This window comes from Macrobrachium rosenbergii, chromosome 18 (assembly GCF_040412425.1).
Source record: "Macrobrachium rosenbergii isolate ZJJX-2024 chromosome 18, ASM4041242v1, whole genome shotgun sequence".
NCBI classification, from domain to species: domain Eukaryota; kingdom Metazoa; phylum Arthropoda; class Malacostraca; order Decapoda; family Palaemonidae; genus Macrobrachium; species Macrobrachium rosenbergii.
In genome coordinates, this window is record NC_089758.1 from 14,364,234 (window position 1) to 14,389,233 (window position 25,000).

The window sequence follows — 25,000 nt, forward strand, 5'->3', positions numbered from 1 at the left end:
TTGCTTCATTTGCAAAGTGGAGTAATTGCATTTAAGTAGGAGAACATTTAAATTACTTGAAAGAGCGACTGTGTACGAACTTGGCTGAGAGAGAGAGAGAGAGAGAGAGAGAGAGAGAGAGAGAGAGAGAGAGAGAGAGAGAGAGAGAGAGAGAGATTTACCAGCAGATTTATATGAATTCATCTAATGATATTAATTTGTATTTACCTGGCAATGGACACTACCTGTATTTTGTTTTACTTGATAACGGTGTGAGAGAGAGAGAGAGAGAGAGAGAGAGAGAGAGAGAGAGAGAGAGAGAGAGAGAGAGAGAGGGTTTACCATCAGTCTTCTATGAATTCAATTTATGCTACTAGTTCGTATTTACTTGACAACAGATAATAACCGGATCTTGTTTACTTTATAACGATACAAATAACATCCGTAGTTATGTAGCAGCAAGATGCGTCCGGTATTCTTCTAAATTTATATAAAAGGATAATTTTCTCTCTGTAAAAATTTGTAAATTAAATCGAGTCCCGCAATGCGTAAACATCCACTAGTTTGTTTGACTTTATAGCATTTTTAAAGGAGAGAATTTTTATTGAAATGTCTAATAACACAATTGTTGAAATCAATACTTTCTCTCTCTCTCTTTCTCTCTCTCTCTCAGCTAACATCCTCACTTCCAATCAACTCACGAGCTTCAAAGAACTTGAGTCTAACTCTTTATTTAAACCAGCTTAACGTCTCCCGTGAGCCGAGTTTCAAGGAAACATTAATCTCTGCAAACCTTGGAGGGAGGAGTCTCGTTTTCGTTTTTAATGTCTTTCACACAACATCAAATTCTTTTGCTGATTTTTATCTCTGGTTGGTTTTGTTAATCTATTTTTTCTTTTTTATTAAGTGGTCTCTTCTTTCTGCATTTCCCACTACCTGCTGTTATTTTTATCTACTGAACACCATAGTCTTTGCAAGCTTGAATTTCAAGTCAACGACCCCTGTGGGCTTGTTACACATGAGTAAGGTACATTTTCTGGATAATAATAATAATAATAATAATAATAATAATAATAATAAATAATAATAATAATAATAATAATAATTCAGATTGAAACTGCTTACACCTACACGGGCCCTTGCTTGACTGTCGATACAAGTTGAAGGGTAAAGGAGGCCTGGTGTAGCCCTCTGGAATGGTTTAATCAACAGAGGGCTTTTATTCTGGTAGTATGCAAAGTAGGGAGACAGGGATACTCAGTGTTACTTCGGGGGTCGGGGGGGGGGGGCCTGCCCCCGCCCGCCCAGGTCAGGGCACGGTGCCCTAAGTTATGTTGGAAAGATAAGATCTGGTTAGGTCAGGACACGGCACTCTAGGAAAGGTTAGGATTTCTCATGCCTACCCCTGTCTTCCTACTCTGCATCCGCTCCCTTTTATTCACCACTCCCAGCGGAGTGTCCGCATCCAATTTGAAAAGACGTTCCTTTGACCGTTCGTTTCTCTGTGGATCCTCTTGTAGCGAAGTTCCTACATCTGCCTCATCTTTGCTGGAAAGTCAACATCCAGCATTCGGCACTGAATTTCCCCCAAACCTACCAGTATTAGCGGTTACCTGATATTTTCCCCTCATTCATTTCTTCCTATTCCGTCCCTTAACCTCGCTTTAAAACGTCCGAGCATTTTGATGATGACGAATCCTAACTTTTTCTGCTGTTGGTTTACGTTATTTTTTTTTAACTATGAAAGTTTAAATAGGCCGCAAAATTCAAAAGGTTTAACCGACTTGAAAGCAATGAGGGCTTTCATTTGATGTCGTAATTATTCTTCCTTTAAGATTATTATTAAATCTGAATCACCATATCAGGTAGGGTACTGATCATATTTTTTGGGAGTTTTTCATTTGTTTTCGTGTAATTAACGACAGAAGCCTTCCATCTCCCGCTGTGTTGGAGTCGTTGTGGTTTTTCTACAGGCATTATTTCAGTCAATGTTCTGCTGAGCTGAATAAGCCTCTTTCCCTTTCAGATAGTCTCTACAGAAGTGAATGGTCCCCCCGACTGCTTGCGTCAGTAAATATTCCTTCCCATTAAGCAATTATTTGCTTTTAACGTCGAAGACCTTTGTCTTTACATAAGGCAATTAATTAATAGCTCAATCAATATATAAATCAATCATCAATCATCTTCCGATACTGTTAAACACTGAAGTTATCTTACTGTTTAATTCTAATATTTTTTTTAAATCTTCAAGTAATCTATCATTGTCTGTCTGTACAATCCCCAAATTTCCACTACCAGATATACTCTCTCTCTCTCTCTCTCTCTCTCTCTCTCTCTCTCTCTCTCTCTCTCTCTAGCTATTCATTCAAACTTTGCTCGTAAGACCAATCGTGTCCTTTCTGCACGAAAAAGTCTCAACGTGAATTCTACTCTTGCTTACGTATCCCGGACAACAAAAAACGAAGACCGAACGCGTTCCTATTAATATTTGACAAATGGAAATCTCCCGTTTTCTACCTCGTTGGTGGACAAGACTACTCAAATTTTTTCAAAGAATACGCGCAATCATTATTCACCGGGTAAAGTTTTGCCGAGTCAAAAAGTCCGGAGAGTTCATGTGGAAGATTAATTGTACAAAGTCTCGGAGTTTAAGAGGAAAATAAATGGTGGGTTTTATGCGGTGGAGATCAAAGTTAGCCCTACGGAAGAGGGTGAAGATAGATGAAAGGTTTTGAAGTGTGTGATTAGGTAATATGTAATGAACAAAGTAGTCCTTTTTATTTCTTAAGTCTTTAAATGGAGAACGTTTATTTTAGGATTCTGCAAACTATCTTACTGACAAATATAATCATGAAGACCTTCCTTTTGGGAGAAACAGGAGACCATGGACTTGATTTAGGAGGAATTCTAAATGGAAAGTAGATTTCATGTTTTGCTTTCCAAGGTACCAAGTATCTGAGAATGTAAAGAGAAATTATGCCCTCGTGATTGCACAAGCCGTTGAGATCCGTTATATCTACAATATAAGAGATATATAATTTACTTCTTATTACCAGTAGACGGTAACGAACACTAGTAATTATCTCTACAGTTTTACAACATTATCTTCTGTATGGCAAAAGTTCTGGGCTAAAACTGATCGACTTTACATTACTTGTTATGGCAGAAGTTACTTGCTTACACCAATATTTTTTTACCGCACGATATTGCCAAAGTTTAAGCTTAAACCGATATATTTCGTATTAGTTTGCTGTGACGAAAGCTATCAGCTTGAAGCAATATTTTTTTTCGGTATCTAACAGAGATTTACGAACAGCAAAAAACAACAAACTTGGACGTAATATATAACTCGGACGACAAACGTCACATCGGAAACCTATGCAATCAAAAAATTACCAGCCACGAAAAGATAATGGGGAAAAGTTTTGCCATTCCAACTTCTTCGTCTAAAAATATGACCTCTTCTTTTACCTAGGTTCATTTTCATTACTCTTTGGTCTGTCTTGTTAAATAATCTGTTATCTACGATTTAAACCAGATTATCAAAAATGATAAAATGATTAATTCCTAACGTTCCTATCGTTTTACTCTTGCTAACCTTTATCCTGATTATATATATATATATATATATATATATATATATATATATATATATATATATATATATATATACACACATAGTATATATATATATATATATATATATATATATCAGTCGATAAACATGCCATGCGCCATCCTGGGTCAAAGTATATTTTAATTTAATTTATTATATTTTAAAAATGGCACTCCTGGGCATGTATTTTTTTAATTTAAAATTATATTTTAAAAATGGCACTGGGAATGTTTATCGATATATATATATATATATATATATATATATATATATATATATATATATATATATATATATACATACATACATATATATACATATGTATTATATATATGTAATATATATATTATATATATATATATATATATATATATACTGTATATGTGTGTGTGTGTACATATCAAAGGGTGACTGTAAAAATATTGATAATCTAGCTCCTGCCATTTTAGTGTCATGATAATTTAAAGATCTTAAGAACCTAATGGTTCTTAAAAGAAAATTCCAATGATTATCTGCACATATCTCAAAGGACGTATATATTTTTTTTTTTTTCTGAAAGGCTCAAAGAATACTCCTTCAGTTTTTAACTTTTTTTTGCGAAAAATCATCGGAGGAACCTCACTTTTGTTGGCAAAGTCAGTGCAAATGAGCTGCCGTTGTATCATGATTTTGAGCGAAACAGCATGGAACTCCAGATAATGGGGTGGACCCGAGAAAGTAAAGTATACTTTTTCTTGGCAAGAGGAACGTGTAGAAAATGCGCCGAAGTTTCTTCGGCGCAATCGAGTTTTCTGTACAGCTTATAATGCTGTATGAAACTCTTAGACGCGGCCCATGAAACTTTCAGCCACGGCCCGGTGATGGCATATGTTGTTGGCACCTATAAAAGTGTCAGACGCACAATCATGGCTAACTTTAACCTTAAATAAAATCAAAACTGCCGAGGCTAGAGGGCTGCAAGTTGGTATGTTTGATGATTGGAGGGCGGATGATCAACATACCAATTTGCAACCCTCTAGCCTCTAGTTTTTAAGATCTGAGGGCGGAAAGAAAAAGTGCGGACGGACAGACAAATAGCCATCTCAGTAGTTTTCTTTTACAGAGAAAACTAAAAATGTTGTTAACCTTTCATTAAGAAACTTGGATTCTTCTAACTTCTCCAGAAAAAGTTTATCAAAACTACTTTAAATCATCTATTTACCATTTCGTTTACATTCATTTCCGACGTAGCATTGGTTTAGATATTAAGAGCATAAATAAAAACTCCCTTGATAAAAAGAATTCCTTTTATTCGATTTTCCTTTAAACAATGTTTCTTTGTCATTTTGCGAGTTATGTCCTTTCATAAATTATTTGTTTAAATAACATGAAGTGAGAAATATTTCCCTTAATCTAAGTGGCATTTTGCGCCCACGTAAGGTGCTCTCCCCACCCCCACCTCCCCACCCCCATGTGTTAACTGTGTAGATAACCTAAACAAGAGATCGTTCCTCTTTTGCAAAAGCTATATTTTCTGCCTACACTGTATTCAAAATAATTAATATGATTACTTCTTAACAAATGATTTCCAGAGTACTTCTACTCTCATTATAAAAGTGAATGCTACTAATCTTGTAGACTGTCAGAATGCGTGCTACTGAATAGTCTCGCAATCCTTCGGCGTCAGCAGTAGCAGACTTGCAGAAAGTCAGTATTCGAACTACTACTAGCCTTGCAAGATTCTGAATTCATGCTGCGGGTCTTGCAGAGACCATTAACTTTCGTACTATTATTATTATTATTATTATTATTATTATTATTATTATTATTATTTCAGTAGATGAAACCTATTCACATGGAACAAGCCCACCAAAGGGGCCACTGACTTGAAATTCAACTTTCAAAGAATGTTGGTTTCAACCTTCCACCGCAGACCCCACACTGCAGCAGCAGTAACTGTTAGTCTTGCAGACTGCCAACCTTAGTGCTACTAATCTCCACTGACCGTCAATATCCCCACTATTAGCCTTGCAGATCATTGGCTTTCGGGCTAGTATTCTTTCAGCAAATCATGATACTTGCCCTCCAGACTATCTGCAGCCTGAGCGACCTTTCTCAAAATCCATCATTTATGGTCATCATTTCTGATACTAGTCTTGTGAACCGTCATCATTCGTGCTACTGGTCCTGTAGACATTCAGTATCTTTCCAGAATCAGTTGTCATACGTAACTCGTCACTGTAATTGTGATAGTGTCTTAAAGGCAACGTTTGCTAATGTGGATGCTATCAGATTCTGCAGCGACAATCAGTACACTCATGTGCATGCGTTAATGACTTCCTTTTAGTTTGAAACTCATGATTTGGACTTGTAAATGTTTCTGAAGGAGCTTCAGTGCAGAATGGTATTCTTAAACAACATTTAAGGGATTCCTTAACTTTTTGGCCTTGCGTTACTTGGCCATTATAATATAAATATTACAAAATTACCAGTCGCAAGTGACTGAAGAAACAAATGGGAATTATCCCCGTTTTAAGACCATTGTTGAAGCTAAAATATGAATAAAATGTAAAAGAGCTTGATAAGAGCGGAATTAATCTCAGTCTTTGACAACAAACAAACAAACAAACAGAGACCAAAACAATAAAAAAAAACAGTATTTTTTTCTAACGAATGCGGAGATATTCCGCGCACCGTGAATGCCATCTAGTGAATAAAAAAAAAAAAAAATAGCCTTAGGGGCTTGGGTATTGATCCTCGATCGTCACATAACAAAAGGCTATTATTAGAAGGCTCGGATCCTCATCTCATAAACAGCAAGAAGAGAAATCTAGGAAGAAAATGACCGAAGTGTAAGTATGAAAAAGAAGAGAAACTCTATTCAAAGGAATATATATATATATATATATATATATATATATATATATATATATATATATATATATATATATATACATAAGACAGACAACTCTATACACACACATACATATATATATATATATATATATATATATATATATATATATATATATATATATATATATATATATATATATATATATATATATATATATATATATATTTATATATATATATATATATATATATATTTATATATATATATATATATATATATATATGTATATATATATTTACATATATATATATATATATATATATATATATATATATATATATATATATATATATATATATATATATATATATATATATATATATATATATATATATATAGACAGAGAGAGAGAGAGAGAGAGAGAGATGCATTTGCAGGTTCACAACAAGGAGGAGAGAATGAAAAGCTAGGTGCCTAGTACTTTCGTGTAATTGCTGCACATTCTCAAGGTACTTTGAAAATGTGTAGTAATTACAAGAAAGTACTCGGCACTTAGTTTTTCATTTTCCTCTCCTTGTATGAACCTGCAAATCTGTTGTCACACGAAAGTTTTGTGAGTCCTCTGCATATATATGTATAAGTTTATATATAAACATATATATATAATATATACTGTATGTGTGTGTGTATATGTATATATATATATATATATATATATATATATATATATATATATATATATATATATATATATATATATATATATATATATACATATACCATACATACATGTGATTTTTAAAGAAAATAAAATAAAATGTGTGGGCTTTCAATTTTTTTCTGTCAATCTTATGGACATTGTTCCTGAGAGCCACGAACGTTAAATTGTGTCACTTAAGGAATAAATGGAACAGTTGTGTCGCGAAGGTTGGCTAAATTCCAGTGAGCACCTCAACTTATGGTGTAATGTAATAATGTTTCCATATCTGTCAAAGATCAAAGTAATATGAGGCTATTAAAAAAAAAACCAGGCTCACTTTGGAGGAAAACATTTTCGGTCCAGGTTTTAGGTAAGACAAGGCAACCTAGATTCTATGAAATCTCACTGGCTTATAAAAGGGAATTTTAAATATATATAAAAAAGAAACATCTGAAAGAATACTATTTCAAGATTACGATCGTTTCTCTCAAAAGGGAATTGCACACAGGGTTATCCACAGAATCAATTCAGATTGGGAATATACTAAGTTTTGTCACCGGTGTCGTGTACGTCACCTTAGAAGGGGTCATAATTATTTCCCCAGTATTCAATGTACTTATATCGTGAGAGGTATGTAATCAATCATGGTCTTTTTATAATATACGCCAAAGGAGCTAAAGTGTAACGTGCCACGTGCGAATTTTTAATAAAAGAGAATTATCCACCTCTTGGCAGAATACCATTCCACTCGTCCTAATCTCTGAATCACATCTTGAGTTTTCAAACTCTCTCTCTCTCTCTATTTTTTATTTAAAGAGGATTCGATGTATCTGACCAGACTCCTTTGTATCCTAAAGTCCTCAATCTCCTCTCCTATTGAACCCTTTCTCCCTCAGATCGTTTCTACGCAGTCCATTCAAATAAACTTATTTTTTTGTATCTCTTCCCCTTCCTCCACTATACATTTATCGACTTCACTCTCATTCCTATATATTGTTTGTCTTCTCTCTTAAATATTTACATCACCATTTCTCATCTTCTTCTGCTTCCTAGATATTCTTTGTCTTCTCTCTTAAATATTTATATCGCTATTTCTCATCTTCTTTCACAGTTCCTTCAGTCTCCTCTGGCTTCCATTTGAGTCATATATCATTCTAATCAAAATGTTATTGATCTGGTCTTTAATCGTTTGAATGGAATGATTATCAAGGTAGAAAGCAAAAGGAAAATTGTACTGATAACTTGTAAGTATTCAGATATTTAACGGCCATTAGTGAACAAACTGAAGATACATTTTCGTCTTTAAATGTTATATAGTATTTTACGTGGCGGAACGAAATTTACAAAAGAAAAAAAATTCTATCTAATACTTTGAAAATACATGATAGAAAAAAAAATAAAAGTAAGATCTTTTAAAATATCAATCAATGGTGTTGGGAAATGAACTGTATCTAAGCATGAGTAGTAATGCTTAAAAAAAATTATACTTTTTGGCTCCACAGTAAACCCCAAGTCAATCCATCCAAAAAATAATAATAATTTCCATCTAATACTTTGGAAATACTAAAGAGAAAAAAATAAAAGAAAAGGCTTTTAAAATATCAATCAGCGGTGGTGGGAAATGAACTATATTTAAGTATGAGAAGTTATTTAAAAAAATATGATACTATTTGGCTCCACAATAAACGCCCACTTAATCCAAAATTACCTGAACAAAATAGTTAAGAATAACATAACAGGTGAGCGGAAAAGTAACTTAAGTCTTTTAAATGAATCTACAAAATTCTCATTAAGAGGTTGATTTTCTAATAGTACTAGACAAACAAATAACGTGTTTTACATCCCCTCAAGAAGTTACTGAAGATTTTATAGGTCAATTATTTAAGACAAATTAAACAAATCTGGCTTTGGTGGACGATAATATAATACTAACTGAAGGTAATTAGAAGAATAAAGTTCGATGATATTTAAGAAAAGGAAAATAAACGTTGACACCAGATCTAAAATGGAATAAAACATAAACAAAGAAATAAACCACACCATTAAAAAAAGACGGACCAGAGGAAAAAAATAATCCCAACTTTGTATAACAAATGCCATCCAATTCCCAACGGAAAACAAACACAAAACATTTTTCCACAAACCTGAAAATATTCTTTGCGCGGTGAATTCCTTCTGCTTGATATGGAAATAAATAATAAAATACAAAAATAGCTCGGATTCACGTACTGATTCCACAATGTCCCCTTAAAAGTTTGATTCTCATTTCACTATCAAGAAACAATCTGGGAAGAGAAGACCTTAAGATTTGTAGGAGTGAAGAAGAAATTTATCCTTAATGGAAGGAAGAAAGAACTAATATAAAAATAAATTTATCATGATGCATAGATATTTCAGTGCCACAACTAAAATGAATACGCTACGAATTTAATAACAAAATATTTTATATCTACTAATGTTCTTTACGATGATCTACTTACACGCGTGCACACATACATACATATATACATACATACACACACACACACATATATATATATATATGTATATATGTATATATATATATACATATATATGTATATATATATATATATATACATATATATATATATATATATATATATATATATATATATATATATATCTTAATGTTTTCTTTTAATTTGTGTTTATATATATAATATATATATATATATATATATATATATATATATATATATATATATATATATATATATATATATATATATATATATATATATATATATATATATATATATATATATATATATATATATATATATATATATATATATATATATATATATATATATATATATATATATATATATATATATATATATATATATATATATATATATATATATATATATATATTAAACACAACTTAAAGAGCGAAACAAATAAACTTTTATAAATGAATAACGTAACCGCTCCACACTTACCCGAAGGTAACAACGGGTCGTACAAAACAATCTGGGAATTCCAGTCACGAAACAAACAAACAAATAAATAAATATATAAATGAATAAACACCGTCGAAGAGCCTCTTTTGGTAATGTCATATTGTAGCCACATAGCATAAGATATCAAAGGATTATATATGGAACCCCTTTATATCCACCCCTACCCTTAAAAACAAAAAGTAAGAACCTCTGTGGTTCTGCTTTTTTTTTTTTGACAAGATTAGAAAATCTTAGCCGACATTACATACACTTAGGAAAAATATTATTTAAATAAATGAAAATAATGAGCGACTGGTTTCCATTATGAAAGTTTTCTTAAAATACGTTCCAAAATTTTTTCGCCTATGCGCATGAAATTCACTTATATGGTTCATGCGCAATATGGTTCTAAAATCTGTTCATATTACTTAATATTTTTTCCGGTGCATTTAATATTTCTTTGCTTATACTGTCTTTTCACCTTTCCTTATTGACTTAAAAAATCTCTTTATATTGTTACGTATCACATTTTCATATATTATTTCTTAATTCGCTTATAAGACATTTTCATCTTCTGCTCACATTGATCGTAAAGATTATTTATATATAAATATCTAATTTTCATCTGTTATTTCTTACTTCGCTCGCATTTCATTTCCCTCTGCTGTTCGTTATGGATGAAAAGCCTGTGTATTTTTCATTGTCTGATGTTCTGTATTCATTTCTCCACGTGCATGCCAATCTTCCTAATCTTGTCTCTCTTAATTGTAAAGGCTGTTTCTAATCTTGATTATCTCAATTAAGTATGTTCATTTCCTATCGCTAATGCCCAGTTCCACTTCTGTTGCAAGGTTAATTTACACACTTCAGTATCTAGTTTCATGCAGAGGAGTCACAAAACTTTCGCGTGATATCAAATTTGCAATTTATACATATAATTAGATTTGCAGGTTCCCCACAAAGAGGAGAAAACGAACGGCTAAGTACCCAGTACTTTCGTGTAACTTACACTTGACTGTAACTTGGAAATGTGTAACAACTACAAGAAATTACTCGGTACTTAGATTTTCATTCTCATTCTTTGTGGCAGACCTGCAAATCTAGTTAGTTTTTTTGAAAGAAAACTATTGTGCCTGCTTTGTATGTCCGTCCGCACTTTTTTCTGTCCGCCCTCAGATCTTAAAAACCACTGAGGCTAGAGGGCTGCAAATTGTTAAGTTGATTATCCACCCTCCAGTCATCACACATAGCAAATTGCAGCCCCATAGCCTCAGCAGTTTTTATCTTATTTACGTTTAAAGTTAGCTACAATCGTGAACCTGGCAACGATATTGGCTAGGTCACCACCGGGATGTGGTTAAAATTTCATGGGCAGCGGCTCATACAGCATTATACCGAGACCACCAAAAGATAGATCTATTTTCGTTGGCCTTGATTATACGATGTACAGAAAACTCGATAGAGCCGAAGAAACTTCGGCGAATTATTTTACTTGATTTATGTATCAACTTTCCTTCCCTCATACCCACTTCCTCTTATTTCATTGAGGATCATAAAGAATACCCTCACAGATAATGCCCATTATCTGTACAAGCTTCTTCCTTCTCCAGTACACCATCTTCCGCATCTTTCCTTATTGAAAGTCGCCAAGTCCTCTGTTCCTAATTTCTAGTCTTGCTGATTATGAAACGAGGACAGGGCCTAGAGACAACACTCCTTTGTTTAGGGACGATCTTGATCAATACGCATCCCGGCTTAGGGCTTTCTTTTTTTTTTAACAGATACAGACTAGACTGCATTCAAGGCGATGATCTGAATATGGGTGCACCGTTGAAGAAGTCGTTTCATACTTGAAGAAATAAACTGGGTTGGTGTTTTGTGAACCAAAGTTGTGCATCGTCTCCTACCACTAATCATCTCGATTATTTTTCTTGTTATTTTATATGTCATTAGCTTCATTTTTTTTATCTTATATTTATTTTCATTTTACTTTTTATTCTTATATTTACTTTCATTTTACTTTTTATTCACTCGGTGGTACTCGATGTTTTTGCATTGCACCATATACCTCAAATAATGATAGTTTTATCTGACCACCCGACAAAAAGGAGTCATGAAATCTAGTTATAAAATCTCCGATAGAATTATAGATTATACATCCCATTCTGCAGGGTACCTTGGATTCCCTTTATACAATTTATGCAAATTATGCAAGAGGCACTGAAAGACTAATGCAGTCAAAGACAGTCATGAAACGGTTACAACGCCTTCGTGAGAACTCATCCATCTATACTTAATGGACAGGAAGCTTAAGTGGGCTAACGTTAGGCCTATAAGAAGGACGTTTTATCATAGGTCTAACTCCCACAAAATCCTTGAGTGCAATCCCTTGTCCCTCGGCTGATAAACCAAGAATGCCTCTCCTCCTCCTCCTTCTCCCTCCTCCTCCTCCTCCTCCTCCTACTCGTGCTCCTGCTCCTTCCCCTCTTACTCCTTCTTCTCCTCCTTCTTCTTCTTCTTCTTCTTCTTCTGCTTCTTCTTCTTCTTTCAAGTATGTAAAAATGTATATTCCCTTTTAATTATTGTACCGGAAGTTATTTTCCTTTCAAAATTAGATTTTGTCAAAGTCTTTCGTAAGCTGACGAGCTTTTAAACATAAAATAAAAAAAAAACTTCGTTAAATGACCTTCACAAGGAAAAACAAGCTTCCACCTTACAATGTAGATTAATGGGCAATCTCTGCCCATGATAAAAAGGGGATGAAAGGGGTCAGAGAGGAATAATTAGAGCGTTTAGCTCACATTAATGGATCGGTTCATAAGGGAAAGAATCTCCATTATAATAAAACACTGTGCATTGTGCATCTAAATATTTTTTTCCGTGTGTGACGATCAAAGAAAGCCGGCTTCTCTCCACTGGCCCATACGGGAGTAAGCAGAATAGAGGTATCTTGGACCAAGCTTCGGGACAATACGTACCGTCCCTTGGGTCGAAAATTACTGCTTCGGTTTTCTCTTATATTACCTTCTTTTTTCAGTGTTTTTACATGTTTCTTTTTAGCATCTTATTCAATTATCATCAACAGTGTAAAATGCCATATAGAAAAAATATTCATTCACTAAAGAAAATCATATAAGGTTTCCACTGAAAGCTTACGGACAGAAACTTAGTTCAGTTAAATAAAAGCACAAACAATAATGACTACATCGCCTGAGATTAGCTTCGAAACTGAATTAATTACTTTTTCAATGACACTTATAATCATCTGTGACTTTGTCGAGGAATTAATCGGTTTGAGACCATCAGGAGGAAAAGGAAGATACGTTATAACGTTTCAAACGCTTAATGAGAAATGATCTATATATTTATTCCAAATTTAACGTTAGATACCGTTTTAAAATAACTAAATTCTTTTGTATAAAACATTCCTCTCGCGAAAAATGTTTCTGATAATCATAAGCAATAGTTTTATTTTATATATACATTACATATATATATATATATATATATATACACATATATATATATATATATATATATATATATATATATATATATATATATATATATATATACACACACATATATAGATAATTTTTTTTTGGGGGGGGCTCAGTGGTCAAAGTCACTGTCTCTTGTTTTTAAATCAGTTATAATTCCCCTTGGGTATAAATTATTCCCGAGGTCTAGTGAGCTGGATATTAAATTATACTTGTGGCTTAATATACAGTATATATATATATATATATATATATATATATATATATATATATATATATATATATATATATATATATATAATGTGTGTGTGTGTGTGTATGTGTGACAAAATACTTAGCATTCTTTGGTTGCCTTCACTCAATCCAGATCGTTATCCACAAAATACTAGACAATTATTACCTCTTAACCAGATGTTCATCGTGAGTAACATTAAATCGAGCTGCAGTTCGTCACCCTAAATGAACTTGTTTGTATGAAAGTTAAAACCAATTAATTACAACTGCCGCGTTAAAGCTGCTGCCACACGGCGCAAGTGGAAGCAATAAGCGACACGCTGCAAAGTTACTGATACAACGACGGCGTAAGCATATAATAATAATAATAATAATAATAATAATAATAATAATAATAATAATAATAATAATAATAAGACGGTGATGATGAATAATATGATGATGATGATGATGGTGATGATGGGAAAAAATAATTTTAATGATGAAAGGGAGTGATGTAGCTCGTATGAATAATAATAATAATAATAATAATAATAATAATAATAATAATACGATGATGATGATGATGATGATGATGATGATGAAAAAAATATATTTTAATGATGAAAGGAAATGATATAGCTCTCGTATGAATAATAATAATAATAATAATAATAATAATAATAATAATAATAATAATAATAATAAGAAGAAGAAGAAGAAGAAGAAAGAAGAAGAAGAAGAAGAAGAAGAAGACGAGAATAAGAAGAAGTAGAAGACGGTGATGATGACAAATAATAATAGTAATAATGTGAGGATGATGATGATGATGATGAGAAAAAATACATTTTAATGATGAAAGGAAGTGATGTAGCTCGTATGAATAATAATAATAATAATAATAATAATAATAATAATAATAATAATAATAATAATAATAATAATAATAATAAGACGGTGATGACGACTAATATGATGATGATGATGATGATGATGATGATGATGAGAAAAACAGATTTTAATGATGAATGGAAGTGATGTAGCTCGTATGATTTCTTAAAAAATTAAACTTTGTGATTGGTAGTTTTCTTTTTATCTTGATGCTTCATTAACTACTAGATCATTCAAATTAGTTTTCACAGAGTGGGAGTTTATGAATTACTTTCCTCAACCGAAAAAAAAAATATCCAGGATACTAACTTCTTCCCATTCTCTTTTTTAATCATTTTTTTTTTTTTTTTGCTTCATTGTAACTTTCTTTTTCTGAATAGTACTTGACTTTGTACACCGATTCTTTTTGTCATCATTATGAAAATTCTACACTCCCGGTCACTTTCCGGTAATACTTTGCGAACGTCAAATTCTTTTACATTCTAAATAATCGTGTGTGTATGTATATATGTATATATATGTATATATATATATATATATATATATATATATATATATATATATATATATATATATATATATATATATATATATATATATATATATATATATATATATATATATATATATATATATATATATATATATATATATATATGCATTGTATATATATATATGTATTATACTGTATATATAAAGGTATATCCGCACATGTGTCGTATTGCAGTGTTCTAAAAAAAATAAAAATCTATTCGTATATAGGAAAACAATTTTATATTTTATCCCTTTCCCTTCTGATGCCTCAACTTCGAGGACTATGAAGAAGAGATTATATACTCCTCGTCCCTTTCCGGTAACCTTTCGAACATAAAACAATTTCACATTCTAAATAATCGTCATTAAAATCGCCAATGTTTTTCCCAGCCACAGTAACTTCATTCGAACGAAATCCGAGCTAAACCAACCTCACCATTTTTCCCGGAGTCCTTGACCAGTAAAGACAGCTTTAATGTAATAATGAGTTGGTAATTAACCGATGATGAAGGTCATTAGGGGGGGGAAAAAGCGGTGAGGCCGAAAATTTTCTGTCACTGAAAACGAGGAAGCGTTCGGCTCTCCTCTCTCTCTCTCTCTCTCTCTGTCTCTCTCTCTCTCTCTCTCTGTGCGCTCATGCAACCCAATCGCAAGGTAAATAACGATTAAACATTCTCTCTCTCTCAGATCATGCAATCCTGTCAGGATGTATCTAACAAAATGTAAACCAATCATTTCCCCCCCCTCCCTCTCTCTCTTTCTCTCTCTCTCTGGTCATGCAACCCAATGACGAGGTAAATAACGATTAACACATTCTCTCTCTCTCTCCCTCTCTCTTGGTATGGCATAATTTTCAATAACTAGAAGCGACATTATTCTCTTCCACATAACTGTTGCTATATTATTCCATGACTGTTGATTTCATTGCACTGATGAATTCTTGAGTTCATTCTCATGAATGATATAAAGATATGACGGTGTCTGAGAGAGAGAGAGAGAGAGAGAGAGAGAGAGAGAGAGAGAGAGAGAGAGAGAGAGAGAGAATGTGTGTGTGTGTATTAACCGTTAGTTACCTCGTGGTATGGCTGCTTGATCTGAGAGAGAGAGAGAGAGAGAGAGAGAGAGAGAGAGAGAGAGAGAGATGTGTATTAATCATTAGTTACCTCGTGATATGGCTGCTTGATCAGAGAGAGAGAGAGAGAGAGAGAGAGAGAGAGAGAGAGAGAGAGAGAGAGAGAGAGAGAGAGAGACGGGGGGGATGGAGGAATAGGAGGTAAGATGAATCAGAACGTGTAATCTTTTTATTTTTGATGAAATGATGAATTAAAATTTAGATTTCAATTAGTAGGGCAGTAATCTCTTGATGCTCGCCAAAAGGTTAATTAAATCATGCCAGATCTATTATTGATAAGAATATGAAATAAGAGCACGTGATTAAATTACCATTAAACTACTTTCTCTCTCTCTCTCTCTCTCTCTCTCTCTCTCTCTCTCTCTCTCTCTCTCTCTCTCTCTCTCTCTCTCAACAGACTTAAGACTTTTATAAGCGCTTCATGTTTTTCTCAGTGAAATGTTTCAGAATTTATTCTACCGGATTCAACTGATGCTTTTTGCAATGACCTGTGCAAGCTTAGTCAAATATGCAACAATTACAATAAGAAAAGAAACTTTATATGTACAAGCCTTGATAGTGCAATTCCTCTAAATACCTCTTGTACTAATGAAAAGAGGAATATTTAGCTTCTATCATTCTTAAACCTACAGCTATCATATTTTCTATGACACAGAGGAGGCTTTGGAGGAGAAGTTTAGTAGTGTTGCAGTGCGTGGGTACAATTAATATTTAATGATAGAAGTATCAGAATGCTTTATAAAAGGACTCTGAAGAATTTTTCTACTTTATGTAATGGTCTATTATAAGCCACCAATACTGGAGTTTAAAAATCTCTGGGGTCTCAAAATTAACGTCTTCTGGACTAGAAATGGTTTTTCGTCATTGGCCTACCATAACAAAAGACTAACTCCATAAAAACATTAGTTCGCAGAGCCTACAGTATATCGTCGAGTGTAAGCATCATTCTAGGACAAACCAGGTTTTCACGAAAGTTTTTTAATGGTAGTGGTTTTCTACCAAGTTTAGTTCATGACAAGATAATTAAGTTCGTAGATTCGACATATTGACCAAGGATCATCTACTGAAGCATCCAAAACTTTAGTTTTATACACTGCAAAATAACACATGTAAGAAGAAATAAAAATTATATCATCAAGTGACAAACTGACTTAGCAAGTATTAACCACAAACCAATTTCAGGTTTGCTTTTAATAACAACAGCATTGAAAAACTCTTCCCTTCAAAGACAAGACTTCCAGATCCAAATACAACTGTAATCTTTATATGTGTAACTGTACAAACTATCAAGTGGGGTATTTGGCAGTTAGTCAAGAATTCAAAACCAGATATTGCAAACATTGGGAACAAGCAAATGAACAGGGATATATTTAGTAATAAAGCTTCATGAACTTATAAGCGCTTGCTGTAAAAGGTTTAGATCGAAAACATTAAGATTTCACATACATGCCTAACCTAAGAGACAGTATATATACATATTCATATATATATATATATATATATATATATATATATATATATATACATATATATATACATATATATATATGTATATATATATATGCATATATATTTACATACATACATACATACATACATACATACCTTCTTTTTTCGACCTTATTAGTCCCACTGTATAGCAGGGTCGGCCGCTCGAGTCAACTTTCTCCATCTATTTCTATTCCTTGCATCTTCTTTCCCCAAGTCCCACCTCACCCATACCCCTCTTCACCACATCCAACCATCTGATCCGCTGACGCCCCACACTCCTCCTCCCCATCACTGGCATGTTCTTAGCTCTCATGATTGGCTCCACCTCCTCTCTTCTTATTACATGGCCTTAGTATCTCAGAGGAGCTACATTATATATATATATATAGATATATATATATATATACATGCATATATATATATATATATATATATTTATATGTATGTGTATATACATACACATATATATATATATATATATATATATATATATATATATATATATATATATATATATATATATATATATATATATATATATATATATATATATATATCCACTACAAATACAACGACAGAAAATAGTCTTCAATATTTGTTCCACTGACTAATAATTCCATTTTCAGATAATTATCCTTGCCTGTATTTGAAAGGCTAAGAGGTTTTAGACAATAAGTAAGCAACGTAATTATAAGCAAAGATCTCTCTCTCCCTCCCTACTCACGCAAGGGGCATTCCAAATTGAGTGCCGTGAAGCATGTGATTAGTTTACAAGTGGGGATTAATGACATCTTGAAGGGAAATCGCGAACGCTAATTATATAATTACATTTTCTATTTAGTCGCTTCAAATTAGACCTGCAGGAAGCCAGGCTCTTTTCGGAACTTAATTAAATCATAGGCGAAATTAGCTCAATTTGCTTTCGAGATCATTAATTTTTGATCTAAAAGGACGGCGGAGAGTTGACTGAAAAATACGGAACATACTGATTTATATGTTGCTAGACAATGCAACATCTGACATTGTGACAAAAAATTGAGATATTTATGATGTCAGCAAACTCGGTAATACAATTAATACAAGAAAACTAATGACTTCGACTAGCGTTTGCTGTATATTACAAAGACAAATTTGTTATTCACAGTGGATTACTTTGACTACAAATTCTTTGTTATCATCATGAAATCCCTTGTGACAAACATACACATTCTCTCTCTCTCTCTCTCTCTCTCTCTCTAACAGGGCAAAACAACCTAGACTGCTAAAACTGTAGTGAATGATGTTCCTGGATATCAATCACCTGAGGTGAATCGAAGCTGAGAGAGAGAGAGAGAGAGAGAGAGAGAGAGAGAGAGAGAGAGAGAGAGAGAGAGAGAGAGAGAGAGAAGAGAAACGATTTATGATGGGCCTGATCCAGATCATCCTTTACCGGAATGAAACCATTCATCAGATCATCTTCACAGTTCACAAGGGGTCTCTCTCTCTCTCTCTCTCTAACAAGGCAAAAGAATTTTGACTACTAAAGCTGTAGTGAGTATTGTACCTGGATATCAGTCACCTGAGGTGAATTGCAACTGGTATTGGTGAGAGACACACACACACAGAGAGAGAGAGAGAGAGAGAGAGAGAGAGAGAGAGAGAGAGAGAGAGAGAGAGAGAGAGAGAGAGAAACAAACGATTTATGGTAGGTCTTTATCGAAGTCATCCCTTACCAGAGTAAAACCATTCATCAGATCATCTTCACAGTTCATCAGAGCTCTCTCTCTCTCTCTCAACAAATTTCCCTCCTAATAGATACCGTATATATATTGGTTGCAATCCCCATGGATTAACAATCACTAGTGCAGACGGCTTGTTTATTTATGCAAGTCAGGTGATAAATAAACATCACAGATACCTTATTAAATCAATGAGGGAAGTGAGGATTTCATTGGGTGTGTGTGTGTGTGTGTGTGTGTGTGTGTGTGTGCGTAAGATGGAGAAGGTATATAAAAATAACAGCTAATTTAACCTTCATCGCTTATGTCCTGTGACTGCTGTAGTGGTTGGTTAAACAGAATAATGGAGTGTAACGAACCCTAGCTTTATATTGCTTTTGTATTATCACACAGTGACGAAGAGTACGTGTATAGTGCATATATTTTACACATACCCATACACACACACAGACGCTTACTCACATACGCGCACACACACACACACACACACACATACATATATATATATATATATACACACACACATATATATATATATATATATATATATATATATATATATATATATATATATATATATATATATATGTACATGTAGGTAGATACATAGATAGATAGATAGATAGACAAATGGATAAACAGACAGTATACATGTACATGTAGGTAGATAGATACATAGATAGATAGATAGATAGATAGACAGATGGATAAACAGACAGATAGATAGTCAAAAATTGAGGGGTGTGAATTAAGCAGTGAGTAACAAGCAAGTGGATTAACGAGATGATAAGTAGGCAACTACACCTTCTTCTGCTGATTACCCAAACGTGTTGATGAAAAGGAAACGAACTCAGTTCGTGCTTTGCCTCAAATCTATCTACTTTTATCCTTATTTCATCTTCAGTGCATAAAATCCTTTCGTTAATTAACACTAAGGAATTTGTTAAGGCATTAGTTGACGAAATTATTTTATGAATTGAGTTAAAATTTTATCTAACGCTTCCTACCAATGCAACAATTGTTCTTAAAAAAATGCATCTTGACTGATTCCGCAGGTTACATTCAGTAGAACTGCTCGAGCTATCTTTTGTGTTATATTTTTTATTGTTTACTCTTGGGTGTTTATGATTCACTATATAGCTGCTAATCAAATGAGGAAAGTTTAAAAAAATAATACTTTACTATCATCTTCCTATCCATCAGGAAAACATGAATTGATTCTTATTTTTAGTTTTCATTTACTACGGTTTCTGGACTAATCCGATCGCACTATTTTCATTCTATATCAACCCATCTTCTTCATCAGAAGGCCTGAGTTATCACTTATGATGTTAACGCCTTGGGTTAGTCTTCACGTATATCGCCAGGGAGCGTAGCGGTTTATTAAAATAAGAATGTATCATTCAATATTATATATATATATATATATATATATATATATATATATATATATATATATATATATATATATATATATATATATATATATATATACATATAAACATACACACATACATATAAATAAACACAACATCCACAACGAAGCGAGATACAAGGGAGCACTCCATTGTCTCTCTTTCCTTCTTGGATTTTGTCTTTATTTATATATTCATCACGTTCCATAATTTCGTGATTCAGTTATACACACACACACATATATACATATATATACGTTGTTACTTATTTCAGTTCTTCGTTGAATGGATGGGTAGAGCTTTCGGCTAGCACGCTGTTGGCCCAGCGTTCGACTCTCCGACCGGCCAATGAAGAATTAAGAGGAATTTATTTCTGGTGATAGAAATTCATTTCTCGTCATAATGTGGTTCGGATTCCACAATAAACTGTACGTCCTGTTACTAGGTAACCAGTTGGTTCTTAGCCACGTAAAATAAATCTAATCCTTCGAGCCAGCCCTAGGAGAGCTGTTAACCAGCTCAGTGGTCGGGTTAAACTAAGATATACTTTTTGTTACTTATTAAAAAAAAAATATTCACAACACTCGTCTCACGAATGACTAAATAACCATCCACATCCGGTAATCTGCAAAACGTAAACATATTCTATCATGAAACATCTTACCATGAGAGGACAGGTTGAGGTGGCGGTAAGAGTCGACGCACGCCTGTAGAACTATGGAGTACGTCATGGGCGGTGGGTGGTCGAGGGCGCTCTCCTGCTGCTCACACACCTGTGTCTGTGGAAGAAGAAGAAAGAAAGATGCAATTAGCAGAAGCAGACGATTCTCATTCCCAGAGGCACCTGGCTAAATGAGAGTCTTTGTTCCGTTGTGTGTTTCATGGATGAGTCTGCCAGAGTACAGGACCAGGAAAGTACAGTTTTGTTCAGAGTGAGAAGAATAAGATATTACATTTTATTTGTTTCAGAGTAAGAAGAGTAAGCCATTAAAGATTTTTGTTCAAAATAAGAAAAATAAAACATTACATTTTTTTTTGCTCAGAGTAAGAAGGATAAGACATTACATTTTATTTGTTTCAGAGTAAGAAGAGTAAGACATTAAAGATTTTTGTTTAAAATAAGAAAAATAAGACATTACATTTTTTTCAGAGTAAGAAGGATAAGACATTACATTTTATTTGTTTCAGAGTAAGGAGAGTAAGACATTAAAGATTTTTGTTCAAAATAAGAAAAATAAGACATTACATTTTTTTTGCTCAGAGTAAGAAGGATAAGACATTACATTTTATTTGTTTCAGAGTAAGAAGAGTAAGACATTAAAGATTTTTGTTTAAAATAAGAAAAATAAGACATTACATTTTTTCAATAAGACATTACATTTTATTTGTTTCAGAGTAAGAAGAGTAAGACATTAAAGATTTTTGTTCAAAATAAGAAAAATAAGACATTACATTTTTTTTGTTCAGAGTAAGAAGAATAAGACATTACATTTTATTTGTTTCAGAGTAAGAAGAGTAAGACATTAAGGATTTTTTTTCAAAATAAGAAAAATAAGACATTACATTTTATTTGTTTCAGAGTAAGAAGAGTAAGACATTAAAGATTTTTGTTCAAAATAAGAAAAATAAGACATTACATTTTTTTGTTCAGAGTAAGAAGAATAAGACATTACATTTTATTTGTTTCAGAGTAAGAAGAATAAGACATTAAAGATTTTTGTTCAAAATAAGAAAAATAAGACATTACATTTTTTTGTTCAGAGTAAGAAGGATAAGACATTACATTTTATTTGTTTCAGAGTAGGAAGAATAAGAAAAAGGTTTTTGTTCAAAATAAGAAAAATACATTACATTTTTTGTTCAGAGTAAGAAGGATAAGACATTACATTTTATTTGTTTCAGAGTAAGAAGAATAAGACATTAAAGGTTTTTGTTCAAAATAAGAAAGCTAAGATTTTACATGTTTTGTTCAGAAAAATAAGACATTACATTTTCTCAGAGTAAGAAAAATTAGACATAATTTTTTTTTCATTGCAAGAAGATTATGACAGTACATCACTTTGTTCAGAGTACGAAAAATAAGACATTACATTTTTTTGCTTAGTGTAAGAAGGATAAGACATTACATTTTTTTATAGGAGTACGAAGCACAAAACATCACTTTTTTTGTTCACATTAAGAAATATACGACATTATTTTTTTCATAGTAAGTTTCTTGGATCTAGATAAGACAGAGATAGTGTCTTTCAGAGAAGGAGAAGAAGTAAACCTTTATATGAAAAATACCCAATCTAATCTGTGGCTCTAAAATGAAAACATTTCCTGACACGTTTCATAGATAAGGCAGACAGAGTACAAGAGTTGGTCAGTGCAATTTGTTTACTGATATTTCCTAGATAAGACAGACATATAAAAAGTGCAACGGAGCTGGAATGAGAAGAAATATAAATAAAACTAAAAAAAACATAATCTGATTTCCAGTTGGCACCTGTCAAACGAAAGTCTTTTGGTTCATTGCATGTTTCATAAAGCACACAGAATACAGAACATAATCGAGCATGTTTTTTGTCGTATTGTGTTTCGTAAACAAGAAAGATAGTAAGAAGGTCAGAACACATGGCACGGACAAAATCGATTTTTTTCCCTAGTATATTTCACGGAAGAGAAAAATTGGCTGTCCGCAGCCAATTTTTCCTTGAAGGTAAAGTAAAAAAATATCAAGTTCTTTGTAGTAATTTGCCGTTAACTTTGTGTGTGTGTGTGTCAAGCTTGTAATTCATTTTCCCTTCCCTCTTAAGCAGAAAATTTGATTAAACGCGACATTCACTCTGTATTACAATCATTGCCGAAGAAACTCTCCAACTTACGCCATGAACGCGAACCAGAATTGTTTCCCAACTAAAGTTTTGCTTGCGAGTCGGATGCAGCCATTGAGGGCTCATGTTGGCAGAAGGATTCTTTGGCCTGAAGGCAAATTCATGCAGTCAAACAACCACGTGCAGTATGGTTGTATACTTAGGAAAGCGTCGAAATTGGGGGCACATCTATTCACGACATTTGGCAGTCACGACCGCTGTTTTGTTTCATTGCATTTGTTTTTATATTTATTCTGACATGCGCGCGTAAGCGGATGTTTGGAAGCTCTGAGAAATAAAAAGGTACTTAGCCAGCGATATAATACACTGAAAAAGACGCAACCGTAAACTACCTAAGCAGTTTTCCTATATTCAAATCAATGTTTGGGCAAAGCAGTGATGTCCGTCGAAGGAAAATTCAATAAAATAATAAGTATACGCCTCAGCCAAAATCAAAGCCCTTTAAAAGATTAGAAAATCACAACCAACTGGAAGCACACATAAGGAAAATTAAGAAAAACTAAGGAACAAAAAAGTGTTGTATTTCGGGTATACTCTCTGTCCCTATTCAGCAGTCTTAGAGGTGCCACCCAAAAAAGAATGCTCGTCTGTCCTCCCTTCGTTTTATCTTGATCGAAGTGTAATATACACCAGTTATGTATTTTTCTTCAAAAGAGGCTGGCCCCCTCAACAAAATCTAGATCATATAAATGTAAAGCATTAAATTTCTGTCTCACATTGGGACCGAACCCAAATCTTTCAACTGAAAAGCAAGGCCGCTGTCTATTGAACCACACAAGCCATAGAAGTTGGAACCTGGGTACCACTGTACCTAAGGCCTTTACCTGGGCAGGCTTACCGCCTAGCTAGGTCGGGAAGTTGAGTAAAACTCGCTGGTATGCTATGCAGTAAACCTGCCTTAGGTAAAAGCCTGAGGTACAGCGAAACTTAGGTTCCAATTTTTTTATGATTTGTGTTGTTCAGTTGGCAACGCCCTTGCCTTTCAACTGAAAAGCCTAGGTACAATCCCGATGCAAATGGGAAATTTATTTCTGTTCCACATTGGATTGTGTGTTGATTACTTTTAAATGTACAGTATATGTATTATATGTATATGCAATATATATGTATATACATATAAGATTATATATGCA

General features: G+C 33.0%; 1 protein-coding gene across 1 annotated transcript in view; it reads right to left on the bottom strand.

Annotated features, from left to right (window-relative positions):
• LOC136848140 (PDF receptor-like) overlaps positions 1 to 25,000 on the bottom strand; it is a 428,361-nt gene that overhangs the window by 218,163 nt on the left and 185,198 nt on the right. The window contains exon 2 of the mRNA XM_067120412.1: positions 21,656 to 21,770. Coding sequence (XP_066976513.1) covers positions 21,656 to 21,722 — 67 coding nt within the window. The 5' untranslated portion in view covers positions 21,723 to 21,770. The remainder of the gene's footprint in view (positions 1 to 21,655; positions 21,771 to 25,000) is intronic.